General features: G+C 53.2%; 2 protein-coding genes across 3 annotated transcripts in view; one reads left to right on the forward strand and one right to left on the reverse strand.

Annotated features, from left to right (window-relative positions):
* On the reverse strand, window positions 1-18,647 carry FOXP3 (forkhead box P3). Its single transcript, XM_079911719.1, has 12 exons — window positions 18,520-18,647; window positions 13,094-14,713; window positions 6,325-6,556; window positions 5,699-5,803; window positions 5,473-5,611; window positions 4,819-5,080; window positions 3,814-3,901; window positions 3,534-3,614; window positions 2,607-2,757; window positions 1,844-1,920; window positions 554-655; window positions 1-333 (listed from the first exon to the last, which is right to left on the reverse strand). The coding sequence occupies exons 3-12, from the start codon at window positions 6,532-6,534 to the stop codon at window positions 184-186; spliced, it is 1,365 nt and encodes a 454-aa protein (XP_079767845.1). The 5' UTR covers window positions 6,535-6,556; window positions 13,094-14,713; window positions 18,520-18,647; the 3' UTR covers window positions 1-183.
* The window catches only part of PPP1R3F (protein phosphatase 1 regulatory subunit 3F), a 15,551-nt gene continuing 7,285 nt past the window's right edge, over window positions 18,156-26,421 (forward strand). For both annotated transcript variants that reach the window (XM_079911716.1, XM_079911717.1), the window contains exon 1: window positions 18,156-19,181. In XM_079911716.1, coding sequence (XP_079767842.1) covers window positions 18,181-19,181 — 1,001 coding nt within the window. In that variant the 5' untranslated portion in view covers window positions 18,156-18,180. The remainder of the gene's footprint in view (window positions 19,182-26,421) is intronic.

The raw sequence follows: 26,421 nt of genomic DNA on the forward strand, positions 1-26,421 counted from the left end.
TTGGTGCAGAGCATGTGATCCAGGAGGGCAGTCAGCTGGGGAGCAGGGTCCCTGGCCAGCAAGATGGTGCACACCTTACTTCTTGGTCCCTGCAGGGACGTTCAGGGCCGGTCACCCCTGCCTCCAGCCACTTCTACTCCCCCGTTTTGGCCCCTGTCCTTCCTTCTTTCCTTGGCTTTGAGGTCAGGAGCCGGGTGTGGGGTTGGAACACCTGCTGGGCCTCTGGCTCCTCTTCTTGCGGAACTCAAACTCATCCACGGTCCACACGGCCCCCTTCTCACTCTCCACGCGCACGAAGCACTTATGCAGGCTCAGGTTGTGGCGGATGGCGTTCTGTGGAAGGAGGACCAGCCAGCCGGGCCGGGGACGTTGGGGAGGGGAGCAGGCAGGCAGTCATCCTCTGAGGCCAGCAGTCCCCACCAAAAATCGACCTCCTGCCCTTTCTCAACATGCCTACAAGCCCAGTCCCAGGCCCGCCCATTCCTGAACTTGACCCAGCACCGCAGTGGCATTTGAGGCCCTCCCAGCCACTGCCACCTCCGGAGGTGCTCACCTTCCAGGTGGCAGGGTGGTTTCTGAAGAAGGCGAACATGTGTGTGAACCAGTGATAGATCTCGTTGAGTGTCCGCTGCTTCTCGGGAGCCTCCAGGATGGCCTGAAGGTTAGGGGGTGTGGGGGTAAGGGGAGCCGCTCCCCCAAATTCGGACTGAGAGGGGCACTGGCCCACCTTGGGCCTTCTGACCTGGGTGGAACTGTGGGGACGGGGGAAGGAAGGGAGATGGTGTGGGGTGACGGGTCAGAGACAGGGTTAGAAGCGGGGTGAGGGTAGGGCTGGGATGGGGTTAGGTAGAGGATCAGGTTTGAGGTTGGAGTGGGGTCTGCTTCAGGGTTAGGGCTAGAGTTAAGTTAAATTTCTGGGGTAGAGTTGGAGTTGGAGTTCTCTGTGAGAGTGAGGTTTCAGGGTTTGGGAAGGGTAAGGGCCAGAGAGTGGGGTCCAGTTAAGGATTTGGAAGGGGTAAAGGACCAGGCAGAGTTAAAGGTCAGGGAAGTGGCTGGTTAAAGGTCAGGCTGGGGATGAACTGGGGTGAGTCAAGGGGCGAGGGGTGGGATGACACGTGACATTAGGTCAGGAGTCAGAGGTGGGCCTAGTTACGTAGTTATTTTATGTGTCAGGGATGTGGTTAGTTTCAGGGTCAAGAATGAGGTTGACTGTGTGTGGTCGTTAAGGGTCAGGGCTGGGATTAGGCGTGGAGTGAGGCTAAGGGTCCGGGAATTTGATCTGCTTGGATTTAGGAATGGAATTGCGTCAAGGGTCAGTGACCATGGCTGCGGTGAGGCTCCGGGTTGGGATGGGGCTAGGTAGGTGAGTGGGGGGCATTGTGTAGGGTTAGGTGTGGGCCTAGGATAAAGGTCCGGGTGGGCTCTGGTGAAGCCTCTGGGAAGGCACTAGGGGGATGAGGATGAAGGGGTTGGGACGGGTCAGGTGTTACAGGAAGGGGTTAGGGATAGGGTCTGGGGGGAATGTGTCGGCAGACTGGGGTACGTCTGGGCTGGTGAAGGAGTTTGGGGGCTAGTTTGGGGGCTATTTATAGGCCCAGGAGGCAGTTAGGTTTGGAGTTGATGTGGCCATCAGGAAGGGGGTGTGTTGAAGGCCAGCTTTTAGCTTGCACTGGCTTGGATGGCAGTCTAGTTGTGGGTTTGGGGGCAGGTCTGGGGTGAAGATGGGGGATCACATCTGAGGCGTGGGTTTGTTCAGGCAGGAGCCCGCCTGCGGGTGCTCAGAGAGAGGCAGATCCTCCACCCCGCCCTCTCTTCCTTCTCCTCAGCCCGGCACTCTGCTTACCCAGCGGATGAGGGTGGCATAGGTGAAAGGGGGCCGCATGTTGTGAAACTTGAAGTAGTCCATGTTGTGGAAGAACTCTGGCAGAGGTACGGTGGGATCAGGCCCCGTCAGGGAACTCCTCGCTCCCTCTCCCACCCTCTGCTCTCGACCGACCGGCTGTCGAGTCTGCATGCCTGAAATCCCACCGTGAATACCGCTTTCCAGGATCCCAGTCACTGTTTGCTAAGCACTTGACATAAATGATATCATTTCCCCTTTGCACCGCTTCCACCAAAATGGGGCTTATTCTCCCCAAGGCTTAAAAGAAATGAAGTAACTTCCCCATGAAATGCATGTAACTGGTTAAATGGCGGAGTCAGGATGGCACTCGAAGGCCCTAATCGCTATTAAGCCCACAGCCCAGACTTTGCAGGCAGTAGGGGATTGGTGAGCTTGGGCGAGTCACCCTGCTTTTCCTTGGTGGGGAGAGGGAGAGTCCCTGGGAATTACTAAGCTAGCTCTCTTCCTTCTGATGACCAAATGGAGTAGCTGAAGCACAGAGTGAGTGAGCCCTAATCCTCAGGGGAGACAGGGCTAGGACTAGACATCTGAGACCACAATGGGGGCTTGGAGGCCATGGAAATCCAGAGAGGAAGCTTTTACGAGCAGTTGCCAGTTTCCAAAGGCTGGGTGGCAGTGGTGGGGAAGAGCAGTCCCCCGCCCAGTACCAGGCAGGGAGATGAGGGGCCCAGAGGGCACCACGTAGGGCACGTACCATCCTTACCTGGGATCGTGCTGTTTGCATGGCTGCCCCAGAGGTGCCTCCGCACAGCAAACAGGCCTTCAGGGGCCTCTTGGGGACCCGGCCAGGCTGGGACAGTGGTGCCCGGGGTGCCAGTGGCTACGATACAGCAGGAGCCCTTGTCGGATGATGCCTGGGGGAAGAGGGAGAGGCTGGTGACCCAGAGGCTTAAACTTGCCACTTTAGTTTTAAATAAGTGTTTTTAAAAGTAAGGGCACCCTCTTCTCAATTCCACTCTGATGTAGAATCCCACAAAGCAGCACGAGCCATATTTATTAAAGTGCGGGTACGGACACTAGTGTGTGTAGCACACCAGTGCCAGGGCCACGAGCTAGGGTTGAATTGGGCTCCTCTGCTACCCAACTGCGACCTTGGGAAAGTCACCTAAGCCTCCCTGGCCTCAATTTTCCTTATCTGTGAATTGGGGATGATAGTAATACCTACCTCACCATGCATCATGGGGATTAAATAAGTTAACATCACCAAAGTGCTCACAAACAGTGCCTGACACCCAGGGCCAGCTTCTATGTGATCTCTGAAGGTCTTGGGGCCCTGCACTTTGTTTAATGCTCTGCGGTCATCATTTTGAAATCTGAGCCCCGTGATTTCATTTTGCACTGGGCCCTGTGAGTTATATAGCTGGTCTTGCCAGCGGCACACAGTCTGCATTCAGTGTTTGGCGATTTGCTGTTGCTTTGCAAACTCAAGATCATGATTTGGGATCTTAAGGTCAGAGGGTTTGTAGGTAGAAAGGGACAGATTCCTAGGTCTGGGCATGTTTGGAGCTGGGGACAGGGGCCCAGAGATCCCAGGGCCTGGGTGCAAGGATAGGTCCCCCGCCCCCTGCAGGGCCTCTCTCTCCCCTGCTCCCCAGCAGTCTGTGCAACCTGTAGGCCTGGGGTGGCTCACCGTGGATGGAGCCTTGGTTGGGGCCATCTTCCCAGCCAGGTGGGCCTGCATAGCACCCAGCTTCTCCTTCTCCAGCACCAGCTGTGAGGACAGGCACAGAGTGAGGCCTCAACCTGATCTTTCTCCACCACGTCTTTGTGTAGGCTGTGGTCTTCCCTGGGAGTGCCCTGCCCCCTTCCTTCCTTCATGCCAGCCCCCATCCTGGGTGAGCTTGTATCCTGGCACAGGGTGGACGTACGGTTCACCCACCGCTCCCCTGCCCCCGCCCCCCCCATGTCACCTGTTGCTCCAGAGACTGCACCACCTCCCTCTGGAGGAGACACTGTGCCCTGCCCTTCTCATCCAGGAGATGGTCTGCCTGGCAGTGCCTGGGTAGCGGAAAGAGTCCATGCGGGTGACCATGGCGAGCCTGGCTTCTCGGCTCAACATTCCTAGTGGGGAGGGCTCAGACCCTCTGGGAGGAAGGTCTCTCCTCAGAGCCTCAGCCTCCCTCCCCTCTTTCTACCTCAGTCTTCCTTTCACACCTGTCATTCCTTCAACATATGCTACTTGGCATCTACTGTATGTCCAGGGTGCTGGAGATGATGATGGAAGGGTAGTGAGCTGAGAGTGGGAAAGGCATTCCCGGTGGAGAGTACAGCTTGTGCGAAGGCCTGGTTGTGAAGAGGACGGGATGCACTGAATTGCCACTGATAGTTGGGTATGGTTGGAAAAGGGGTGTGTGTGTGTGTGTGTGTGTGTGTGTGTGAGAGAGAGAGAGAGAGAGAGAGAGAGAGAGAGAGAGAGAGAGAGAGAGAGAGAAGGAGAGAGAGATGGGGCTGAGAGGAGGCAACAATAGCCATTGTGAGGATCTGGGACTTTGGGGGTCAATAAAATCAATAAAAGGCTGGTGTGTTGGCATGAGGGGGGGGTAGCAGGGCAAAGCAGTTAGGAGTGTGGATTCCGGAGGCTGGCTGTTACTCAGGAACTGGGTGATCTTGATCAAGACACTTAACCTCTTTGGCCTCAGTTTCTTTGTCTGTAAAATGGAGGTAAATCATAGCACACACCTCTGTTATGATGCCCCCATTATACAGATGAGGAAACCGAGGCTCCAAGAAACTAAGTAACTTGCCCAAGGTCACAGAGCCAGTGAGTGATGGAGCCAGGATCTGAACCCGCAGTCTCAGCTTTTGCCTCTTTCATGTTACCCCTTATCGGGATGAGGCCTGAGCTGAGACCTGCACCCCAGACCTCCTCCCACAAACTGGGGCCCCCCGGACCGGAACAGGCCTGACCCACTCACTTGAGGAAGTCCTCTGGCTCCTCGAAGACCTTCTCACATCCGGGCCACTTGCAGACACCATTTGCTAGCAGTGAGTAGGAGCCCTGGGGCATGGTTGAAAGGGTGCTGGGGGGACAAAGTGTGTCAGAGGAGGGGATGGCAGGGCAAGGGTCCTTCCCAGCCCTGCACACTGACCTGTCCTTCCTGGGCACACCGGGGCTTGGGAAGGTGCAGAGCAGTGCTGGCTCCCTGGACACCCATTCCAGGCTGGCCACGTTGATCCCTGCAGGTGGGGACAGGGCACCTCTGGGGGCTGGGGGCCAGGCTCTGGAGCTCGGCCCACAAAGCCTCTCATTTTGAGCTTCCCACCCTCCTGAGCTTTGCAGGCCCAGACTCCCAGGGGGCTCTGTGGTCCCTAATCTCCAAGGCTACTGGTGGAGCAGCTCAAAGACTGCGCTGACATTTCGACTAACTTTGCAAAGATCTGTGGTTCCGTGATTTTGACACTCTGTGTCTTTAAGGTTCTGAGCCTGACATTTTTAGAGGTTGGAGTTTCCAAGATGATAAGACCTGACACCTCTGGCCTCCTGAGGGCCGCAAGTCAGCAGCCCACACCACTTATGTTCAAGGATTGGGGGCTCTGGGCTTCTGTGGAGCTGTGGGGTACAGTGTTACCAGGTGGCAGGCCGGGCCGGGCCTTGAGGGAGAAGACCCCCGTAGCAGCAGTGGGTGGCGGGAGGCTGATCATAGCTGGGCTGTCCAGTGGGCGCACCTGCAGCACAGGGGTCCGGGCATGGGCATCCACCGTTGAGAGCTAGGGGCACATGGGGTCCATTTCAGCCAGGTCCTCTCCCCAGTTCTCCCGCCTGCTCCCTCCTCCCTGCCTGTTCTGGGTTGGTACCTGGTGCACAAAGTGTGGCCTGTCCTGGAGGAGTGCCTGCAAGTGGGGCGAGGGACCCAGCCGTGCTCCAGAGGGTGCCACCATGACGAGGGGCACTGTGGGCAGCTGGGGGAAGGCAGGCGGGTGAGATGCCATCCTCATGTTCACTGTTCTACATGTCTAACCCGTATACTCCTCACCAACGACCCCACGTACTAGGCAGAATGACCAACCCCATTTTACATATGTGGAAACTGAGGCTCACGGAGATTGGGTGACTTTTTCAAGATCAAACAGCTAATAAGTGGCAGAGCTGGCCTCCATCCTGTCACCTCACCTCCCTGGGCCCCAAGCCCTCTGTCACAGGGGGATGGAGACACACATGGCTATGCCTGTGGGACCATGATAGGGTCTCCTATCCTGAGACAGGGATTGGGAGGTTGCGGAGAGCCTCGAATCTCCGAGACCTGCTAAGTGGGGACTTTCTTGGCCCCGTGACATCTGCATAAGTCACAGACGTGCCTGGGACCCAGAAAACCACTTCCTGTGCCCCAGCTGGGCCCCCCGCCCAGTGCCACAGTAAAGGTCGGCACCTATAGGCCCAGGTACCCCACCCTGCCTGCCCCATCCTGGGCCCTAGGCCTCACCTGCAGCTGCGATGGTGGCATGGGGTTCAAGGAGGAAGAGGAGGCGTGAGCCCCACCTCGGAGGTCCCGGCCCTGGAAGGTTGTCCCTGGGCCCTTGGCTCCCAGCTGGTCTGAGGCCTTGGGTGCAGCCCTCCAGCTGGGCAAGGCTCCTGGGGATGGGCTGAGTACCAAGGAAGGGGCCAAGGGCTTGGCTGGCCTGGGGTTGGGCATTGGGTCCTTGTCCGAGGGCAGGCTGCGGGGACACAAGGGGAAGGAGTTACAAACGTGCTGGGGTGTGTGTGAAATGCTCAACCATCTGAACCATGTGGACACCCCCTCTGGTCAGAGCAGGCATTGGCTGGGGCGTGTCCCAAAGGGGCCCCAGCTCTGGTCACGTGTGTGCGCGTGTGCACACACATACTCGGTGTCAGGAGCACGGGTGTGCCTGTGTCTCCAAGCACACGCCACGTGCAGACATACACGGAGCCAGCACACAGCGTGCCTGTACACGCTGGCACAGGCCTGTTGGGGAGGTGTCCTCCCTGAGGGTGGTGGGGAATTTGGGGTGGTTTGTGGGGCCTCAGCCAGGATAGGTCTCAGCACTTGAGTGGTGCTCTTCAAGCCTCAGCCCTCCTGTCCTCCCTGAACCCAGTATAGGCCACACGACCTTTGCTGATCCCACGGGGGCTGCTTTCTGATTTTCTCCTGGGAGCATTATGTTACCCCAGTGACGGGCATATCTGGGAGTGCAAGGTGGGCATGGACTCCAGAGATCCCTCTGGCTGCTGTGAGGGGGGCAGACTCTAGGAAGGTGAGGGCAGAAGTAGGGGGACTAGTGAGGAGGCTACTATAATAGTCCAGGCAAGCAACAGTCCAGACCAGGATGATGACAGTGGAGATGGTGAGAAGTGGGTGGGTTCGGAGTTAATGTTTCGAAGGTGGAGTCAGGAGAATTTGCTGGCAGCTTGGATGCGGAGGGTGAGAGAGGGAGGGTCAAGGTGACTTCTGGGTATTAGCTGAGCAGCTGGAAGGACAGAGCTGACATGACCTGAGATGGGGGAGATGGGGGAGCAGGGTTGGGGGTGGTGATCCAGGTGTGGAGGGACATGACGACTCTGGTGTTAGACATGCAAGTGGCAAGGCCGTGTGGAAGCTGAGTACAGGAGTCTGGAGCTCTCCATCTGAGATCATCTCTGGGCTCCCGCCCCGCATGGAGCTGGCAGGGCAGGTGCCAGAGAGGAGGAGAGACAGGCTCTCTTGAGCCGGGGCCTGTGCGAGCTCCTCGACTCGGCTCCCACCGGAGTTCATCCCAATCCCTGCTCTTCAGGCCTGCCTCCAAGCCTTTGTTCATGCTATTCGACCTGCCTGGAATGCCCGCTCTTCCTCTCTTCCCCTATCCAAGCCCTATCCAGAAAATCCTCCAGAATGGCTCCAGAACCTTACACTCCCCGATGGGCAGGGCCTTGGTTTCTCGGAATGCTAGAGTACCAATCCGAGAGGAAGCCAGAGCTGGAAGGGACTGCCAAGCCCAACTTCCATTTTACTGAAGGGGACAACCAGGTACAGTGTCCCACAGCCCCATGGTGACTTGAGATCTCTACTTCTTTCTCCGGAAAGTGTGTGTGTGTATGTGTGTGTCTCCCCACCCCGCCCCATAGCACTGGGTTGGGCACACAGCTGCCGAGAGCAGCCCTGGGGAGCAGAAGAAGGGCTCTGAGGGGGCAGTTGCTCCTTTCTTTCTTTGCTTTCAGCTCATGGGGGTTGCCAGAGTTATGGTGCTGACGGAGGTGGGGGTGTGAATCCAGGTATTTAAACCCTTACTCTCTCGGGGCCTTAGAACATTACTGCATGAGAATCAGGAGCCTGGGTCTACGGAGGCTCAGAACAAGGGCCTGAATGAGTGCATGAAGGCGGAGATCAGGGTGTTGCTTGTATAAGCCAAGGAATGTCAGAGCGCCAGCAAACCATCCGAAGCTAGGAGAGAGAACAGATTTCTCCCTCGTAGCCCTACAAGGAACCAACACTGCTGACACCTTGATCTTGGACTTCTGGCCTCCAGAACTGTGAGACAAAACATTTCTGTTATTTAAGCCGCCTAGTTTGTGGTACTTTGTCACAGAAGACCTGAGCGAACCAATACTGATTTTGGTGAATGAGTGGATGTTTTCCACCACTCTGGCCTGGCCTACACGGCTAGCCTGTGGTCACTTCTCAAGCTGCCTGGACCCTTGGCCAGAGCCTATAAGAAATCGCCTCCTCAGACACATCTGCAACAACCTGACTCAGGGCAGCATAGATACATTCTCAGAAGGGGGCCGTGGATATGGTCTGTCTCGTGGTGGGGTACCTGGAGGGCCAGATTGGGCAGCCGGCTTCCTGCACTGTCTGTTGGGGCATCCTTTTCTGACTATTTCTTAGAAGCCACATGGAGGATGTTTCTGGGACATAGTTTGTGTTTTCGTATCGGGGTCTGCATCTGGGCCTTGTTGTCACAGCCCCCGACTTCCCCAGATATTTCCGCCATTGACGTCATGGCGGCCGGATGCGCTGGGCTTCATCGGCACCAAGGAGGAAGAGAAGGGGGCAGGTACCCTACCCCACGGGTTTCGTTCCGAGAATTGGCCGTCCCGTCCTGCAGCCGGCCAGGCCCAGGTGGGGTGATGTGGGTGCTGGCGGATGTGGTGAGTGACGTCCGTCTGGCCACCATGACAAGCCCTGGGCCCTGTAGACCCGGCCCTTTTTGGGCCATGGAGAGGCCCAAGGTTTGATGCTTGGGGAGCGCCATGCAGACCCCACAGAGACTGGGACCCTCAGGGTCTTCAAATGGTACTATTCTAGAACCTCAGAATCGTAGAACATCATTTCTTAGATTCAAATGATCCCAGAATCTCAAACCCACAGACTCTGTGGGGTCCATGGGTCCAACTTCTCAGTAGGTGAAGGCCTATGTCCCTGGTGTCCAAAATCACTGGAACTTCCTGAAGTTCCTAGTGCCTCCCGCCTGCCAGGCCTGGAATTGCAGCAAGCCTTCCTCCTAAGTTCTGTGAAGGCAGGAGGGTCAGAATCGTCCCCTCTGCTTCACCCAGCCTGGGGCCAGGCTCTGAAACTAACTAGCTGTAACTCTCCTTGGGCTCATATGTAAAACAGGACAATAATTGTACCCATCTTCCAAAGTTAACGCACATGAAATGCTTAACAAAATGTTGGTGATCAGTAGATGGACCCCTGCAGGGCCTCCATCTCCCTGTCCATTCTGGGACAGCGCTCCCAGACTCACAGCCATTCTGCCAGAGATGGGGAGGGAAGGAAGGGGACATTGAGGCTGGCAGACCTTCAGCTAGGACCTCATGGTGGGAGCAGTCAGAGCCCTGGCCTTTGCCGGTAGAGTCTACCACCAGGCTCTCTGGAGGAGCCGTGGGATAGAGGATCCCAGGGACCTGTGCCAACTCTGGGGACACGGCTGAGCTCTGTCCACAGCCAGACCCACAGATATACCGACTGACTTATGTCCCTCTAGTATCACCACCCTCTGGCCATGAGGCCTCCTGACCCATGGGGCCCTGGGACCCCACCCAGCCTAGCTCTTGTGAGGCTAGCCCCACACTGTGACCATGAGGGTCCAACTTGTGAGAGGGTAGAAGGGGGAACGGCAGCAGCTGGGAGACAGCCCAGGGTCCCCCTGCCCCTGTCATGGGTGCTGAGGGGTAAACTGAGGCCCATTGTGGGGGAGAGACACAGAGCCAGGGCCCCACTGAGAGTCCTGAGATCTGAGCTTGGGTCTCAACTCTACCACTGCATCTCTGTGAGGCCTTCAGAGAGGCCCTCCCGCCCATCTCCCAGCCTCAATTTGCCCCTCTGTACTCTGGGAAGGGGAGAGGTGTGGAGTGGATGAGGGCCAGGGGCCTTGTGCTCTGTGTCTGAGTGAGCTGTTAGGTGTCTGTAGGGCTTTGATTCGATAACTGCCGTTCTACCCAGGGGACTGGCTGAGAGACAGAAACAGAGATAGACAAACAGACATAGGCAAACAGAGAGACACAGAGAAGAAGAGCTACAGAGAGAGATGGGAGAGACATGAGGTGGGACAGAGATAGACACACAGAGAGAGAAACAAAGAGAACAAGAGAGATAGTGAGAGACACCGAGAGAAGGAGAGACAGTGAGGAGGGGGAAGGAACCCATAGGAGCAGAAAGTCAAAGAGAGAACAAGAGAGACAGAAACAACACAGGGAGATGGGGAGAGACAAAGAGAGAGAGAGAGAGAGAGAGAGAGAGAGAGAGAGAGAGAGAGATGCTCCAAATAAGAACAGTTGTTGGTCTCTGGCTGGAGGAGCTGATCCTTCGTTATTCCAAAATAATGAGGAATAACAAAGGGCAAGATGCCAGGGCCTTCGGCCGGGTGCTATATTGTATTGCAGAGCAACAATCAGCAAAGCGCTGTGGCCCTGGCACCAGAACAGACACTGAGGAACAGAACAGAATGGAAAAGCTCAAATACAGACCAATGTCTAGAGGGAATGGAGTCTGTGATGAACACGGCATTTCAAACCAGGGGACGCTGGAGAATAGATTGTTTAACAAATGGTTCTGGGATAATGAAGGGGAAAATAAAGCTAATGACTAACCAGTCCATTTTTCCACCAACCCCTTCCTGCCCAGTTTGAAATGTCACCCTCATCATGTACCCTAAAATAAATTCCAGATCCATTAAAGAGATAAATAATAATCTTATATGGATCTTGGGTTTATTGTATGCCAGGCCCTAGGCTAAGCATCTAACAAGGTTGAGAGATTTAATCCTTACAACCAACCTTTGAGGTCAGTACTATTATAACCATCACAGTACCTATGAGGAAATGGAGGTATCGAGAAGTTAAATGCCTGGCTAAAAATCACACGAATTGCTTGAGCTGAGGCTGGGTTTGTCCCAGACAGTCTGGCTCCAGTACCCACACTCTTAACCTCTACAGTAAGTGGAAAAAATGAAGCCATAAAAGAGAATAAAAGCCAACACAGGTGAACATTTATCTCATTTTCAAGTGGGAAAGGACTTTCTAAGCACAAAACCAGAGACAGTAACCGCAGAAGAAAAGACTAACCTTGTTGACAATATAAAAACATCATAAGCATCACAAAACAGCATGAACAAATAGCAAAACAACTTCAGTAAATGATGAATTGAGAGAAAATATTTGCTATATATGTACGGCTGATGGAAGGCTAATATCCTTTTATATAAAGAGCTGTGACAAATCAATAAATAAAAACGATGAACACCCTATTAGGACTAAGGACTTGACCAGACAACTGAAAAAAAAAAAAAAAGCACATATGGTCAACAAACAGTGTAAGTTATCGAAAGATGCAAATTTCAACAACATGGTAATATTTTTCTTACCTGTTATGTTGAGAAAGGATTAAAAAATGACAATACCCACCCACGGTTAGCTTGAGTAGAGGGAACATAAAACAGGACAACCTTTTGGAAGAACAATTTGCAGAGAGGGTCAGAAACCTTAAAAATGCACTAACGCTTTGCCCTAGCCACTCGATTTGTAGGAATCCGAGGAACTAATACGGGATGATTATGCGAAAAAACTAGAAACAACCCGAATGTCCAAAAATCAGCACTTGGTCGAACCAGTCGTGGTTCATACCAATGTGAGGACAGTCTGAACAGTTATGAAAGATCATACGTTGAAACATTTTTCAGTGACCTACAAAAATGCTCCTATTCATTGAATAAAGCAGAAACAAAAGCAATAGATAGCTAGATAGCATGATTCTAATTTGGTTAAAAAATACTAACAGTTAACACTCAGTGAGCACTTGCTAAGCCTGCAGAGACGAGGTCACCCCAGACCTGAATGGCCTGCTCTGTTCCTGGACATGGATCCTGGCCCTCCCCCCACAACACGAGGTCCTGAGGGTAGAATCCCACAGCTAAACCATGGTTGACAATTGCGTGAAGTGCCCCCCTGGAGGGTCTCCTCATGCGGTGCAAGCGCAAGTTCAAGTTAAGTGCTCAGCCCAACCCGACAGCCCACAATCCTCTTTCGATTGGGGCAAACAGAATTGATGCTCATTCTTGTAAAATGTAAATGTCCTCCTCGACATTACTCAACACACTGTTATTAAGCGCCAACTGTACAAAGCTCTGTGCTGGAGGCTGGGGGTAGAGGGGGAGAGGCAGGGAGGGGGAAGGCAAGACGAGTGAGCAGGAAAGGCGGCGGGAGAGACGGAGGAAAGGAGATAAATGGAGTGTGGTCAAGTTGGAGGAGACAGCGACAGGGGAGATGGTCAGAGCCAGAGAAAGACAGAGGGGTGGAGAGTCTGCGTGCCAGGGAAACAGAAAGAGAGGGGCAGAGAATCACGAAAAGAGTGAGACAGAGAGGGACGGGAGATATCGAGAGAGAAGAGCCAAAGGTATGTCAGAGACGTCGCTGATATTTCCAGTTACACCTGGACAGTGTTTCAAGTTGTTCAAAGCTCTGAGATTCATAAAGACTGGCAGCTGATATATTTAAAAAATCCTACCCGTCCACACATCGATCCATTTATTTATCTTTGCCTCTGCCTCAGCACTGATTAAGTACTTGATCTATCAGTCCTCTGGCGTTTGTTATTAGTATTGTTACTGTAAAAAATACCTTACCTGACCAGGATCACAGGAGCTGCTGCGTGTGTCTTGCTGGTCCCCGAGGGCCCCTGACTACCCTCCAACCCAGTGCCTACCTCACTGTTGTCTCTTCCGCTGGACCCGCATCTGGTGGGGGAGAGCGGGGACACTCACCTTGGTGAAGTGGACTGACAGAAAAGGATCAGCCTGGCTTGTGGGAAACTGTCACATATCAAAAACAACTTTGCTTTTATACCGAGAAGAAAAACCACGGTGTGGAAGCCACAGACCTCTCTCTTCTAATAATCCAATTTTTTTTTTCGATGAGTGTGTACGCTGATAATCACGGGGTGGGGGGGGTTCTCATAGTTTTTTCTCTCTCGCTCTCTCTCTCACTCGCTCGCTCTGTTTCTCCTCTTCTTGATTATGAGACTTAAACGGAAATTTTGAAATTTTGGGTTTTTTGTTTGCCCTTTACGAGTCATCTGAAAATATGATTTCTTCCCCTCACTACAGAGGTGAGAGGTATCAATGAGATAACAGGGCTCATGAGAAACTACAGTTTTTAAAACAAAAGTGTGTAGAGTTAGAAAAAAAGGGAAAAGAACTCAAATCACAGGGACATCCCAGGCAGGGAGAGATGCCACTCTGTGAGTGAGGGGATATTTGAGGGTCTCTGGGGAAAGGAAGAAAGGAACTGAGATGCTACATGTGGATGGGAAACACCAGGGAAAGAAATGGAATAGGGCTGCGTTTCCAGAGGCCTTGCTCTGGTCCAGGCCTCAGTTTCCCCTTAAGTGGAATTGATACGGTCATCACGGTCTTACTGCCCAGGGGTGGGAGCTCCGGATACTCTTGCAACCCATCTTCTCACAGAGGGTGAGAGGCATGGAAATTACTTCATGGAGAAAAAATCAGGGAGTCCCTCCCTACCCCCGACAATTCACAGAATCCAAGAGTCTGAGAATCATTGGCTCCCAGAATCCACTGAACATCACTGAGTGAGGAAAGGGAGAAAAGTCTTGCCTCATTACATCTTAGGGCCTGAGAGCTCTGACCCAGAGGGGAAGGTCCCAACCAGGCCCCAGTATTAATGAATCCATCCTCACAAAGCCTAGAGAGGCTCGTTGGGACCCCAACCTTCTCATGGTCAGGGACACCATGGCCCGATGCTTCTGAGGCCCTCAGCCTTTGCGATTTTCTACTTCGAAAAGTCCCAGTTTCCAAGGATTTAGGATTCTAAATATCCACCATCATCCCTGTAGCCGACAATTTCTCAGATTTTCCATGTGCCAGATGCACCGCCGAACACTTTTCACAATTATCGTGTTCAATCCTCACCACAGCCCTTGGATTTCCATCTTGTCGTCATGGCCGTTATACAGATGGGGAAAACGGAGGCACGAAGTAGTCGGGCAACTTGCCCAATATCACAGAGCTGGAGGATAGGGGCCCTGCGTTCCATTGGTGCTGGGCTTTGAAACCGCCAGGTTTCCTTGAGCGCAACGGTCTCAGGTTTTAAATTCTAGGCTGCAATGATAGGGAGGTTCTGAGATTTGGAGATTCTTCTGGGGGCTTGAAGGTTTCAGGTTGTCCAAGACTTGGCGGCTGCATTTCCTCACCTCCGCAGGCACCCCCTCCAACCAATGGTCAACAGGGGAGACCAGCCCCCAGGGGCTTCTCCTGACAGGCTGTGGCTGAGACTCCCTGCCCTTGGCTCTCCAGTGCCCTGCATGACCCAGAGTTCTGTCATCCAATGTCCACTCCAACCCGTCTGCAAGACTGGCTTCAGGCCTGGGAAAGAGAAATTGGAAACAGATTTTTATTCACATGGTATAAACCTACTGGCCAAGACCCCCCCCTTTACCCCTTTGCTTCTTTTCCTCCCACCATCTCCCAAATCCTCAAAAGAAGGAGAGCCTCTTTCCTCAACTCAGACTCACCTTTCTGGAAAAGCCCAGAGGGGGCTGGTGGCCTGGCTTTGTGAAGACAAGAGAAAAAAAAATAGGTGAATAGAAAAAAAAAAAAACCTAAAAAAAATCAGCCAACAGCAATAAAAAAAAAAAGAACCCAACCCTCCCTACCATTAGTTCAAAACAAAACTTTCACTGGTTGAGGCTTCTGAGTTGGTGGGACATGTCTGAGACCCAAAGATGGCCTGTGTGTGCCAGGCAGGCAGGGGAGGCACCAAGTGGGGTGAGGTCTCAGGTTGAAGGCCTGCAGGGACCCTGCATACAGCAGGGGCTTAAAAGATATGGCATGTGGTTGGGAGCAAGAGAGGGGGTGAGGCGCGTGCTCATCAGGAGGGAGTCCAACTTTAGGGATGTCCCTAAGGTTAATTAATGACCCCTTGCTCCCTGTCGACTTGGTTCTGAACATTCCCTACATGTCCCATGTAACTATAAACCAGGTCAGTTCTAGAAGCCGAGGCCCCATTCCCTGCCTCAGGACCTGTTCCCTCCTGAGAGAGGGGGCTGGTTTTCTCTTTCAGGGTCCGAGGTGTGGGCTACATCCTCCCCAAACCATCTCTCCCTTACTGTCACTTGCTCCATGAGAGGAGTGCCAGAAAAGAAGGAGGAAAGCTGAGTGACGGGTGATGCTGCTGCTGCTGAGAGCCAGGACCCTTGCAGAATGAGGGCCGAGGGGTCAGGTGGGCAGAGGTCCCCATCTCCTCTCTGCACTGGACTATATCCTCTCACATGGGAGGCTTCCGGGGGAGAGTGGACAGGATTAAATAGAGAGGTTGGTGAAAGTCCCCAGAGAAGTGGGCCTTTGACAAAGACTTGAAGGAGGTGAGGAAGGGAGCCATGTAGATATCTGAGTAATTCCAGAGGAAACAGCCAGCGCAAAGGTCCTGAGGTGGGAGTGTGTCCGATTTGCTCAAGGTCTACTAAGGAGGTAAGAGTGTGGTTAGAATGGTGTGAGTGAGAGGAAGAGGAGTAGGAGGTGAGGTAAGAGAGGGGACTAGGGGGGCCGTTAAACCATGCAGGACCTTGTAGCCCATGGTCAGGACTTTGGCTTTTACTCTGAGTGAGTAGGAGGCCATGGGAGGGTTGTGAGTAGAGGAGAGATGTGAACTGTCTTAGGACTTAACAGGATCCCTCTGATTGCTGAGTGTAGAATGGACTTTAGGAGTGAGGATGGAAGCAGAGGGATCAGTGAGAGGGAGGCTACTGCAATGATGAGGGAGGCTACTGCAGTCGCTACATCATCAGCGACTGATGATGGCGTTGGCAGTGGAGCGGGTGGGGAGAGGGTATATTCGGGAAATATATCGAATGGAGAGCTGACAGGATTTGTTGAAGGATGAGAGTCTTGGGGCCACACCGGGACACAGACAACACCCTAACTCTGTGGGCAGGAAGGAGTCCCTGGACTACTTAACAGCTTGAACTTTTAGGTGAGGAAAAAAAAGTTCTATCTTGTTTAAGCCCATATTATTTTGTGCGGTTTTCCCTGTTATTTGCAACTAAACATACTGATTGGTTCCTGGCCCATAACCCCATCCTGGACACTGAGACCTGAGGAGGGGAGCCCGCCGGTGGAACTGCCTCCCTCCTAGGGATGCTGTGAGTCAGAACCCTGCATACAGCAGGTGTTCAGAAAATCCTCCCAGGATGAAGGGGGAATGTATGAATGGCCATGTTCAGTGGACACAAGCTACAATTCTGTTCCCACGGAAGGCGGGATCTCAAAGGAAGAGTGAAAGGGGAATGAAAGGAGTCCACTAGATGAGGAAGAAGGAGCAGCACTCCTGGTAGAGGGAACAGTAGGAGCAGAGACCGGGGACAGAAAGAAGGGAGGTGAGGCCACTGTGGGGTGTGGAGCTTCAGTCCCGCAAGAAAGACAGGGCTTTGATTTGTGATTACGTTAGTCAATATCTGCCAACACGCCCGACCAACTCCTGGCTGCATAGTCACGCTCAGTGTTTTCTGAGCTGGAGTTAGAAAAAGCTCATCTTCCCCGAAAACTCAACCTTTCATTTGGCCATTCATTCAACAATGGTGCCAAGTCCTGGAGAACACTGAGGGTGATAATCAGGGGCATTCTCGGCTGGTGGCACCGCTCAAGCAAAGGCTCGGAGCTGGGTTGGGCAGACCCACTAACTGCAACAGGAGAGTCCGTTTTGCTTTCTCAGATCTCACACTAGGATGCAGTCTAGGTCTTCAGGGGCTCTGGGCATTCATAGCCCTGGGGCAATAGGGAGTCACTGAGGGTTAAGGAGAAGGTAAATCCATCCATGAGAGGCATACTCTTTCTAAGGGCTGCCTGCACTCTACGGTTCAGAGGCCCGACCACTCTACAGCTCAGACGGCCTACGAACCTTCCTCTCTTCTAGCCTCCTTATTGGCTGTTCATCCCCTCCTTCACACCAGCTACAACATCCCCGTTGGCTCTGCTCTTTCCCGTCCCACCTCCGGGTCTTTCTGTCCCGATACACTTTCTAGCTTCAGCATTGGTTCATCCCGTTCTTGCACTGCCCCTTGAGGTCTCAACTGCCTTCACTCTGACTCCCCCATTGGCTATCTGCTACCTCTCTTCCTCGCTCTCGCCTTCATCACCCACCCCATTGGCTATTCCCCTCCAGTCCCGCCTCCGAGGCCGCTCACATACCGCCTCTTGGTCACCTTTTGGTCTCCGTATTGGCTAGTTCCGCCCTGGCACCGCCCCTTGAAGGCGTAGTGCACACTCACAAGACTCTCCATTGGCTCGCTGCAGCCATTATCGTCATCCCTCCTCTACGTCACCGCTGCACGGCTCCCCATTGGCTGTTCGCTGTCTCTACCTTCCGTCCCACTACCTACGCAACCCATGGATCTCCTACTGTTCCGGCCTCTCCGTTCGCTCCCTGCTGCCCCCATCGCCTGTAGCCATTCCGTTTTCCCTGCCGCTCCCACGCCGCTCCCGCTCACACTTCCCCATTAGCTGTCCTACTTCTGCTCTCTTCATCCCGGACCTCGCACCCCCCCATTCACGCATCCCCATTGATCCCCGATCATCCCGCCTCCTACACCGCCCACTCTCGGGTATCCCCATTGGCTGCGTGCTTCCCCTGCACTCGCTTCACCGTCTACGTCACGCGTGCGCGGCTCCCCATTGGCTCTCCGCTATACCTGTCGTCTCGCCGCCTACGACCCCCCCCCCCGTGAGTCGTATCCCCCTCCCCCCGGCGCTGGCCTTCCCATTGGCTGCCCGCCCCTTCAGGCCCTGCCCCCGCCGGTCCCGCTGCCGGTGCCGTCGGTGCCGCCGCCGCCGCCGGTATGGCGCGCACGGCCCCTGTGGAGCCCCCGCTGCGGCATCCCGCGCCCCCCTCGCCGGCCGCGGGCGAGCCCCGTACCTCAGTCGAGGCAGCGGTGGCCCCGCGGAGGGTGCTGTTCGCCGACGAGGCCCTGGGGCTGCCGCTGGCGCAGCTGCGCCGCTACCGGCCGTGGGGCGGGCCCGGGGCGGGCAAGATGGCGGTGGCGGCCGGGCAAGATGGCGTCGGCGGCGGGGCTGACGAGGACGACGATGGCGAGGATGGGGATGAAGGGGAGGAGGAAGAGGAGGCTTGCCCCGAGCCCTCGCCGCTGTGCCCCGTTCCCGCTGGCGGGGGGTTTTACCTGGTGCCCACATTTTCGCTGCCGCCCGCGCCGGGCCGTCTGGAGCGCTTGGGGCGCGTCATGGTGGAGCTGGAGGCACTGCTGCCGCCTCCCGGAGCGGTCCCCGGGGGTGCCGGGGTGTGGGTGCCTGGGGGGCGCCCGCCGGTGCTGCGCGGGTTGGTCCGCGTGCTGAACCGCTCCTTTGAGAAGGCGGTGCACGTGCGGGCCTCACACGACGGCTGGGCTTCCTTCTGCGACCACCCAGCGCGCTACGTCCCGCGCAGCCCGCCGGGGGCAGGAGCGGGAGGACCAGGAGCAGGAGATCCCATCCTGGATCTGGGCCTTGGCTTGGGCCCCGGCCAGGCGCCCGCCTCCTCGCCCGACGACGGCGGCCGCACCGACCGCTTTGCCTTCCAGCTGCCCTTTGCTGAGGGTGCGGGCGATGGGGCGCGCCTGGACTTCGTGGTGCGCTATGAGACCCCCGAGGGCACTTTCTGGGCCAACAACCACGGCCGCAACTACACAGTCCTGCTCCGGATTGCACCCGCTCCCACACCCACTGATGCCGAAGGGCTGCCCCAGCAGCAGCAGCTGCAGCAGCTGGAGCCACAGCCCGAGTGCCAGGGTCCCGTGGAGGCTGAGGCCAGGCAGCTGAAGAGCTGCATGAAGCCGGTGAGGCGCAGGTAATGTCTGCCAGCGCCACCTCCGCCAACGCAGTGCTGTGTTTAGGATGGAGGACAAGCATTCCGACCCAGGAGCCCCTGAGGCCTGCTCTCCAGGACAGGGAGGAGGGCGCATTCAGTCAGTCGGTCAAAGAGTAATGGAGACCGAACATGTGCTAGGCTGTGTTTTAATTACCGGGGTTTCATTCATTTATTGAATTGCACTGTAAAGCCCTGAACAAGACAGACATCTTACCTGCCCTCAGGGAGCATACAGGCTTTTATGAGAGACAGTTTGAAAAAACCAGCAGGTGGATAAGATACAGACGAATAAGTTTAGCTGCTGAGAGGAAAGTAAAATAGAGTAAGGGGACAGTTTGGGAGGGAATAGCTGCTTTAGGTAGGGTGTTTGGGGAAGGCCTTTGAGAAAGTGAGTCCTGGATGCTGATAAGAGTTATGCACAGATATGGGGAGGGAGAGAGTTTGTAGAAAAGGGAACAAGGAGGACTTTCTGAGGAGGTACTGTGTAAACTGAGCCTTGAATGATAAAGAGGAATAGTTTTGCACACATAATGGGAGCAGAGGTGTTCTAGGGAGAGAGAACAGCAAGTGCAAAGGTCCTGAGGTGGGACTGAATCTGGTGTGAACGAAGGGTAGTGTGCTGGAGCGGAGAGAACTGCAGTGATATGGTAGTGTGGACCAAGGTCCTTACCAGTGGGAGGCAGGGAATCTGATCCCCATTTGATGCAGCAGGAAGCCAGAGTTCTAGAGGGAGAAACTGGTTGAGGAAGTGATGGCTCCTGGCTTTTCCAGTTTGGCCATGTCTGACCTTGAAGCCTGTGCAGTCTCTTTACTGTTTTGCTCTAATTTGGTCTGATATCTCCTGTGGAGTTGAGGGGCTGAGCCCCTGCTCTCACAAGAAGCAGTGGCTCTGGCAGAGGCAGAACCAGATGGGCCTGGACTGGAAGCTCTTTACCTTTGTTTTTGCTGTACCACCTGTGACCATTCAGGGCTTTGGAGAAGGAACCACTTAACCCCAGAAGCCCCTGATACAAGATCCTCCTGGGTTTTCCCTATCAAGCCATGAGTTCTTCAAGAGTAGCAGCTAGGCCTGATTTTGGGGGGAATCACCTAAGTCTAACCTGGGATAAGTAGATTCTCCAAGCACATGTGGGAAATGCATACATTTCCCTGCTCCTGGGGGGACTGGAAATGGGAATGGGAAAATGCTGTTTGGACCTTGTATATGCTTGATCAGAAGCCTCTGGCTGCAGCAAGATGTTTGTGATCCTGGAAGGGCCTTAGGCTGTGAGTGGTTCAGAAGGGTCTAGCTTGGGGCTTGTGGGCAGATGTGCCTGGGTAAGTGAGCAAGCAGACAAGTACCTACTCACCAACCTGTGTTGGTAACAGTAACCTGAGACTATCTGAGCAGGGTAGGCAGCATGGCTTTCCTTACAGGCGTAAGAGTGTGGATTCTGACATCAGTGCCTGGGTTCAAATCCCAGTCCTGTCATCTGTTAGCCTTATGATCTTGGCCAACTCATTTAACCGCACTGTGCCTCAGTACCCTCATCTGTAAAGCAGAGAGAATTATTGCAGCTACTTCACAGGAGATGAGTAAGAGCACTCAGAACCAAGCCTGGCTCTTAGTAGTGCCGTATAGGTGTCAGTATTAATGCTTAGGGAATCACAGATAGTTCCTTGGATTCCCCTCCCAAACTCTGCTCTGTCCATCACCAGCTGTGTAGCCTTGCCTCAGTTTCTTCATCTGTGAGCCTCCGTTTTCTCATCTGCTAAAGGGGAACGACAGTCAATTTGTGTGCTTGGATTGGACGCAGCAAGCATGGGCAAGGTAACTGAAGCATGGTGTTAGCTTTGAAAGATTAACAGTGGCCAACATTTACTGATCTCTGTGTTGAGAGCTTCAAGTTTGTTCTCTCCTGAGTCCCACTGTGCATGCTGTGTGGTGTAGCTGCTATGGTTATGCCCATTTAATAGAGGGGGAAACTGAGGTAGCTCAGAGAAGTGAGCCAGCTTGTTCAAGTACACTCAGCTAGTGAGTGATAGGACCAGGGAGGAGACGGTAGGGACGTTTTTTAAAAACTACTGTTCCTCTTGAAGGCCTGATAGGATTCAGGGCAAATTCTGCATTTCGCTCCAGGTGTTCCCATGTTCCTAGCATGTCTTGCTTTCCTTCTAGCTTTTTTTTTTCCTTTATTGATCTTAAGTGTGAAGCTCAATAGATTTTTACATATGTATGCCCTTGTGAAACCATCACCCAGATCAAGATATCCAGCCATTCCAGTGCCCCTCGCCTTAATTTCTGTCACTTTTCCTGAGTCGTCATTCCAGCTGGCTGTCGTGGGAGCCTTGTCTGTAAGACGTGTCAGTTTGGGTAACAGAGTTTGGTCATTTTAGAGTGTGAAAGGAAGGGAACAGAGAAATCAAAAGCTTGCAGGGCCAAGGTGGGTGGGAGGGTGTTTTTCTTTTAACATACATGGGTGGTTTTAAGGAGAAATTGAAGCAGCCCGTTCAGACAATTGTTTTGGTATCTGGCCCCAGGTCTGTGGTTCCTAACATGACTTATGATATTATTTTAAGTGGGCAGATGGCTTTTCGATAGCTTCTTTATCTTGATCTCAGCTCTTGCAAAGGGGAGGTCGGTGCTCGTTGCAAGATCAGCGATAAGATTTTCTTTGTAGGTCGGTGGCTTTCTTGGCGAGTACATTTCAACTTATTATTGTTTTAAAACCTGCGTGCTGCCGGTGACTTGGAGTGCTGTTGGAGAACAGCCGCTGCCTGCGACCCAGCCCTTCTGGGAGGTGGTAGAGGATCTTAGGGGATAGCCTCAGCCTGCGGGAGCCCTGTTGTAGAGGGCTTCCCATTCAGGAAGTGTTGCCTGCAGGTCCACTGTGCACCAGCACAGCCACGTCACGTGGGGACACGGGAGAAGTCTGTGCTAGCCCTCGGGATACAGCTCAGAAACTGAAATGGCTGCATTCCTCGAGTTGCTGGCCCAGGCTTTTGATAACCCTTAGGCTTAGAGCTGATCCATCAACAAGCATTTATTGAGGGCCTACCATGTGCTGGGCACAGTGCTAGGTTCAAACAGGGCCAAAGCTGTAGACTGGCGCTAACATGTCAAAGGGCCGGTGGTGGAACCGGGTGGGAGGGGCAGGGATGGAGGGTTTGTTGTACAAGACCTGGCAGAGACCCTGCGGAGTATTTGCGTGTACAGTCTCATCTAATCCTTTCAACATTCCCTGTGAGATAGATGGTTTCGATCCCTCTTTTCTGGATGAGCAAACCGAGGCTCCCAGAGTCCAAAATCCCAGGGCTGGTGTGGGGAGGAGAGCCCTCCAGGTCTGCCTTGGCTTAACACCCTTGGGAGGTGTCCTATTCCTTTTAAAAATAAAGACCAAGAAAGTTGCAGCATGGCTTTTGAGCACCCCATGACCTCTCCCCCAGTCTGGCCTCCAGGGCATCTAGTCTCACTTCATGCCATCCTCTGCCTTCTGAGCTTCTGTCACTGTGGTCTTTCCAAGGTGCTTTCCCCCTTCCTGCCTCAGGGCCTTTGTCCATGCTGTTTCCCTCATCAGGAATGTTGGTGCGGTTCCCACTGCAGTCTCATTTTGATCCTTCAGTTCTAAGAGTGCTTCCTCCTGGAAGCCTGTCCATCCCAACCACCTCAGGCCCGGGTCTTTTTATAGCAACTGACCAGCCAAGCGGGCAAGCCCTGTTAGAGAATGTCATAGAGCAGAGGAGATGAGCATTGCCACAAATCCAGGGTCATTTTCCACCCTGCCTGGCAGTCCTACTGTTTTATTCTGATCCACTCTTGTCTCGTCCCTGAGGTGACTCTTTCAAATGTTCTTTACCTTCAGACTTCCTGCTTCAAAAAAACAAGTAGAAACTATAAGAATGGAACTCCCCGCAACTTGTAGCCCCCAAGCCTGCAAACTGATTTCCCTCCTTTGTGTTACAGGGGAGGAGGGAGGTCCTTTTCCTCCCTCAGGCCAGTCTCCCCATTTGTGCCCTGGGTTCCATTTTTCTGCCACTTGCTCCAGAACCTGACATAATCAGTTACCCTTTCTCTCCTGGCAGCTTTTCACTGCCCTCCTCGCTTGAGCCTCTCTATTGGCCTTTATACATGCCAGTGTCTCTGCTGTCTTAGAAATCTGTGCTTTGACCCCACCTCTGTCCCCACTGCTCCTGGCCAGCACCCAATCACCCTTCTCCCCTTCACTGTCGACCCCCCTCTAAAGAGTTGCCTACACTTGTCTTCTCCACTCACTTCTGCCTCTGCATCTGCCAGATTCCATAGGTGGTTTTTTGGAGTTCTTGAAGTGGTTGAGCACTCCTATTTAAAACACTTTCTTACCTTGCCTTGGGACCATCCTCTGCTGCTTTTCCTCTGAACTCTCTGGTTCTTCTCTTTCTCCCTACTCTTTCCTTCAGCCTCATACATACAAACTCAGTATCTCTACTTGGCTGATGTCTCAAAGATGCCTCAAACTCCCCTTGTTCGAGATTGACTCCATCACCTCCTCCATAGAGTCCTCAGCAGCCCCTCGCTCCCTGACCCCTCCATTGCTCATTTTCCTTCTAAGCATCTTAAGCCCTCCCTGACCCTGTAGTCTGGGCCAAGGCCCCTTGTTCTAGGGCATTCTTTCCTTTTCTGAAGGCCCTGACCTCAGTTTGTAGTTAGACCTTCATTAGGGGATTATCGGATGACCCTCTCTGCCCTGCTAGACTGTAAGCTCCGTGAGGGGTAGGGACATGGTCTGCTTTTGTTCACCACTGTATTCCCACAGGGCCTGCCACGGTGCCTGGCACTTAACAGGTGCTCAATAAATGTTTGTTGAAAGAATGAGTGTGAGTATCTTTTTTTGATGTCTTCCTGCACGCTAAATTGTAAGCTTCCTAGTCGGGTTTGCTCACCATTGTGTCTCCAGAGTCTGGCCCTGGGCTGATGCACAGTAAGCCCTCAATGATTTTCAGGTGTACCTGTAGCTGAATGGATGGGGACCCAACTTGCTATCTGAGTTGGCAGTTGGGAAATCAGAACAATCAAAGTCGAAACAGGATGGGCCAGGGGTCATCTTAGTTGTCTGGAGTGAGGATTTTAGTGTGAAAGTGATCCTCTTTTATTCCACGGAAAACTGATAGGGCATCATGGTCGAGGATGTGGGCCTGAGGCCACGTGTTATGAAAGCAGCACAGCCAGAATCTGAGCTGGGTGCTCCTGCTCTGGTGCCCCAGTTCTCAACTGCTGTGCCGGGCTGGGTGATGTGTCTTACCAGCTGGGCAATGCTGGGCAAGTTGCTTTCCTCTTCAGAGCCTCAGTTTCTCTCAGTGGGAATTTGGAGTGGAGTACTGTTTGTTAAGCACTTTAAAGGAGACTTTCAAATATTTCCTCAATCTGCCTAACGGCTCTCTGAGGTAAGTATTACTATTATACCCTCTTCACAGATGAGGAAACGGAGGCACAGAGAGGTTAAGTAACTTGCTCCAGGTCACACAGCTGGTAGGTGGCAGAGCTGGGGTTATTCAAAACTACATGTCATGACCCTTTATTAAGATGTGAAATAAATTTACTGGATTCCAACAAACATTAAAAAAATAGCATAGAAAATAATGAGTGCATCACAACATGTAGTAAAGGTAAGTTATCTCATTCAAAGAACAACTGGTTTTCAGAGAGATGTATATATGGGTGTGTGCTGGGTTATGATGTAAAACGTATTTCTTACCGTGGGTCACGGCCAAATGAATGAAGTCATTGCTGTAGCAGAAGCTCATAGCACAACAAACTGCTCAGCTTCCTCCCTCTGCCCTACTGGATTGTCCATAAGTCCCAGAACTGACACTGACACAGACTAGCTGGGGAAGACAGAGCAGTACCCCACATAACTTGGTGGCTTTCACAGCCTCCTTCAAACCCTGTTGTTTTTAGAAAGCAGATGGCTCAGGGTAACTGGGATTCCAAGTATCTCGGGCAGATTTCCGAAGCCACCTGTCCCCTCGGAGAGTCAGCGTTATCTTCAGGCTGACTGCATGGGAGCTGGGGTCTGCTGAGTTTCCCTTTGGGTTTCAGTGCATGACCCACTTTGGGCTGGCCAGGTTCTTTGAAAACACGAGTGTTGGGGGTGCTCTCAGAGGATTTGGGTGGTGGTGGCAGTGATGTGACTGCTCTGAAAGTCTGCTTTGCTCTTCTCCACAGAGGTTGTCAGCCCTCACTTGCTCACTCACTCTCTGACTGTGGCGATTGACTTTTTTGTTCTGTCTTGGCTGGCCTAGGCTGGGGCCCACAGCACCTCTTTCTGAAATCTCACACCCTGGTCTCCCTGGGTGCCTTCTGAGGTCAGGCCATTGAGTCTCCTGATGGCAGGAAGACTTTTCACACCCAGGAGACAGGCATGCAGGCCTGACACGGCCCATCCTAGACTACACTGTCTTGACTAGTTCTCGCGAGAGCACCCAGAGGATGAGTGCCCAAGATGCCCCCTGGTCTGTGCTCCAGTTCGTGACTGCCCACTGCCCTTGAGGCAATACCACGTGGTGTGTGTGGGGTTGGTGCCAAAAGAGCAAGTTTCCTTCTCGAAAATTAGCAAGCATACGGGAGGTACAGTTTTGTTCTTAATCTCCCTCCCCATTTTTCTAAGAACCCCTCTTCTCTGTTACTGATTAGTGAGTCAGTATACATTTGTACTCCATTTCTATCACTATCCTCCTTTTGATTAAAGTCATAGCTGCCTCCGAATATTTACTGTGAAAGACAGTTCAAGGATATTTAGTGTTTTTTTTTAAGCCCACAGTTTCACACACTGTCTTCAAAATGGAACCCTCTTTGGATGTTATCAGTGTGGTGTGTAGTTAGTAGTTAGTAGGTGTAGATACTGTTCCTTGAGCCTCAGTTTCTGCATTTGGGAACAGTTTCTGCAAAGGGAAGGGTGTTGCTTTGAAGGAGAGATGTGAGGGTTTTCAAATGACTTGGTGTATCAATGAAAAGGGCCCACGGTGGAGGAGGTGAACAATAGATGCTGTGCCTCCTGCTTTCATCTCTCTGACTTTGGAAGTAGGGAGAGTGACCTGTGTACTTCTGCTGACTTCGTGGATTTGGGGATTGGCTGAATTACTTGACGTGATTTTTGGATGTTCCCCCTCTTCTCACCCTCCCCGGCTTTGGAAGAGATGTTCTGGGGGCTGAAGGATTTGTTTTGTATTTGTTTTTCTTCTCTCTCTTTTTCCTTCAAATGGA

Source organism: Stenella coeruleoalba (genome assembly GCF_951394435.1).
Source record: "Stenella coeruleoalba genome assembly, chromosome: X".
Lineage (NCBI taxonomy): Eukaryota > Metazoa > Chordata > Mammalia > Artiodactyla > Delphinidae > Stenella > Stenella coeruleoalba.

Excerpts from the sequence above, each read along its gene's own strand:
- FOXP3 (XM_079911719.1), bottom strand. The coding sequence starts at position 6,534 with ATGCCCAACCCCAGGCCAGCCAAGCCCTTGGCCCCTTCCTTGGTACTC. Across the intron at positions 5,081-5,472 it reads CCGGCCCGGCCTGCCACCTG|GGATCAACGTGGCCAGCCTG; the intron begins GTAACACTGTAC and ends CCCCACCTGCAG. Across the intron at positions 3,615-3,813 it reads TGCAGTCTCTGGAGCAACAG|CTGGTGCTGGAGAAGGAGAA; the intron begins GTGACATGGGGG and ends CTGTCCTCACAG.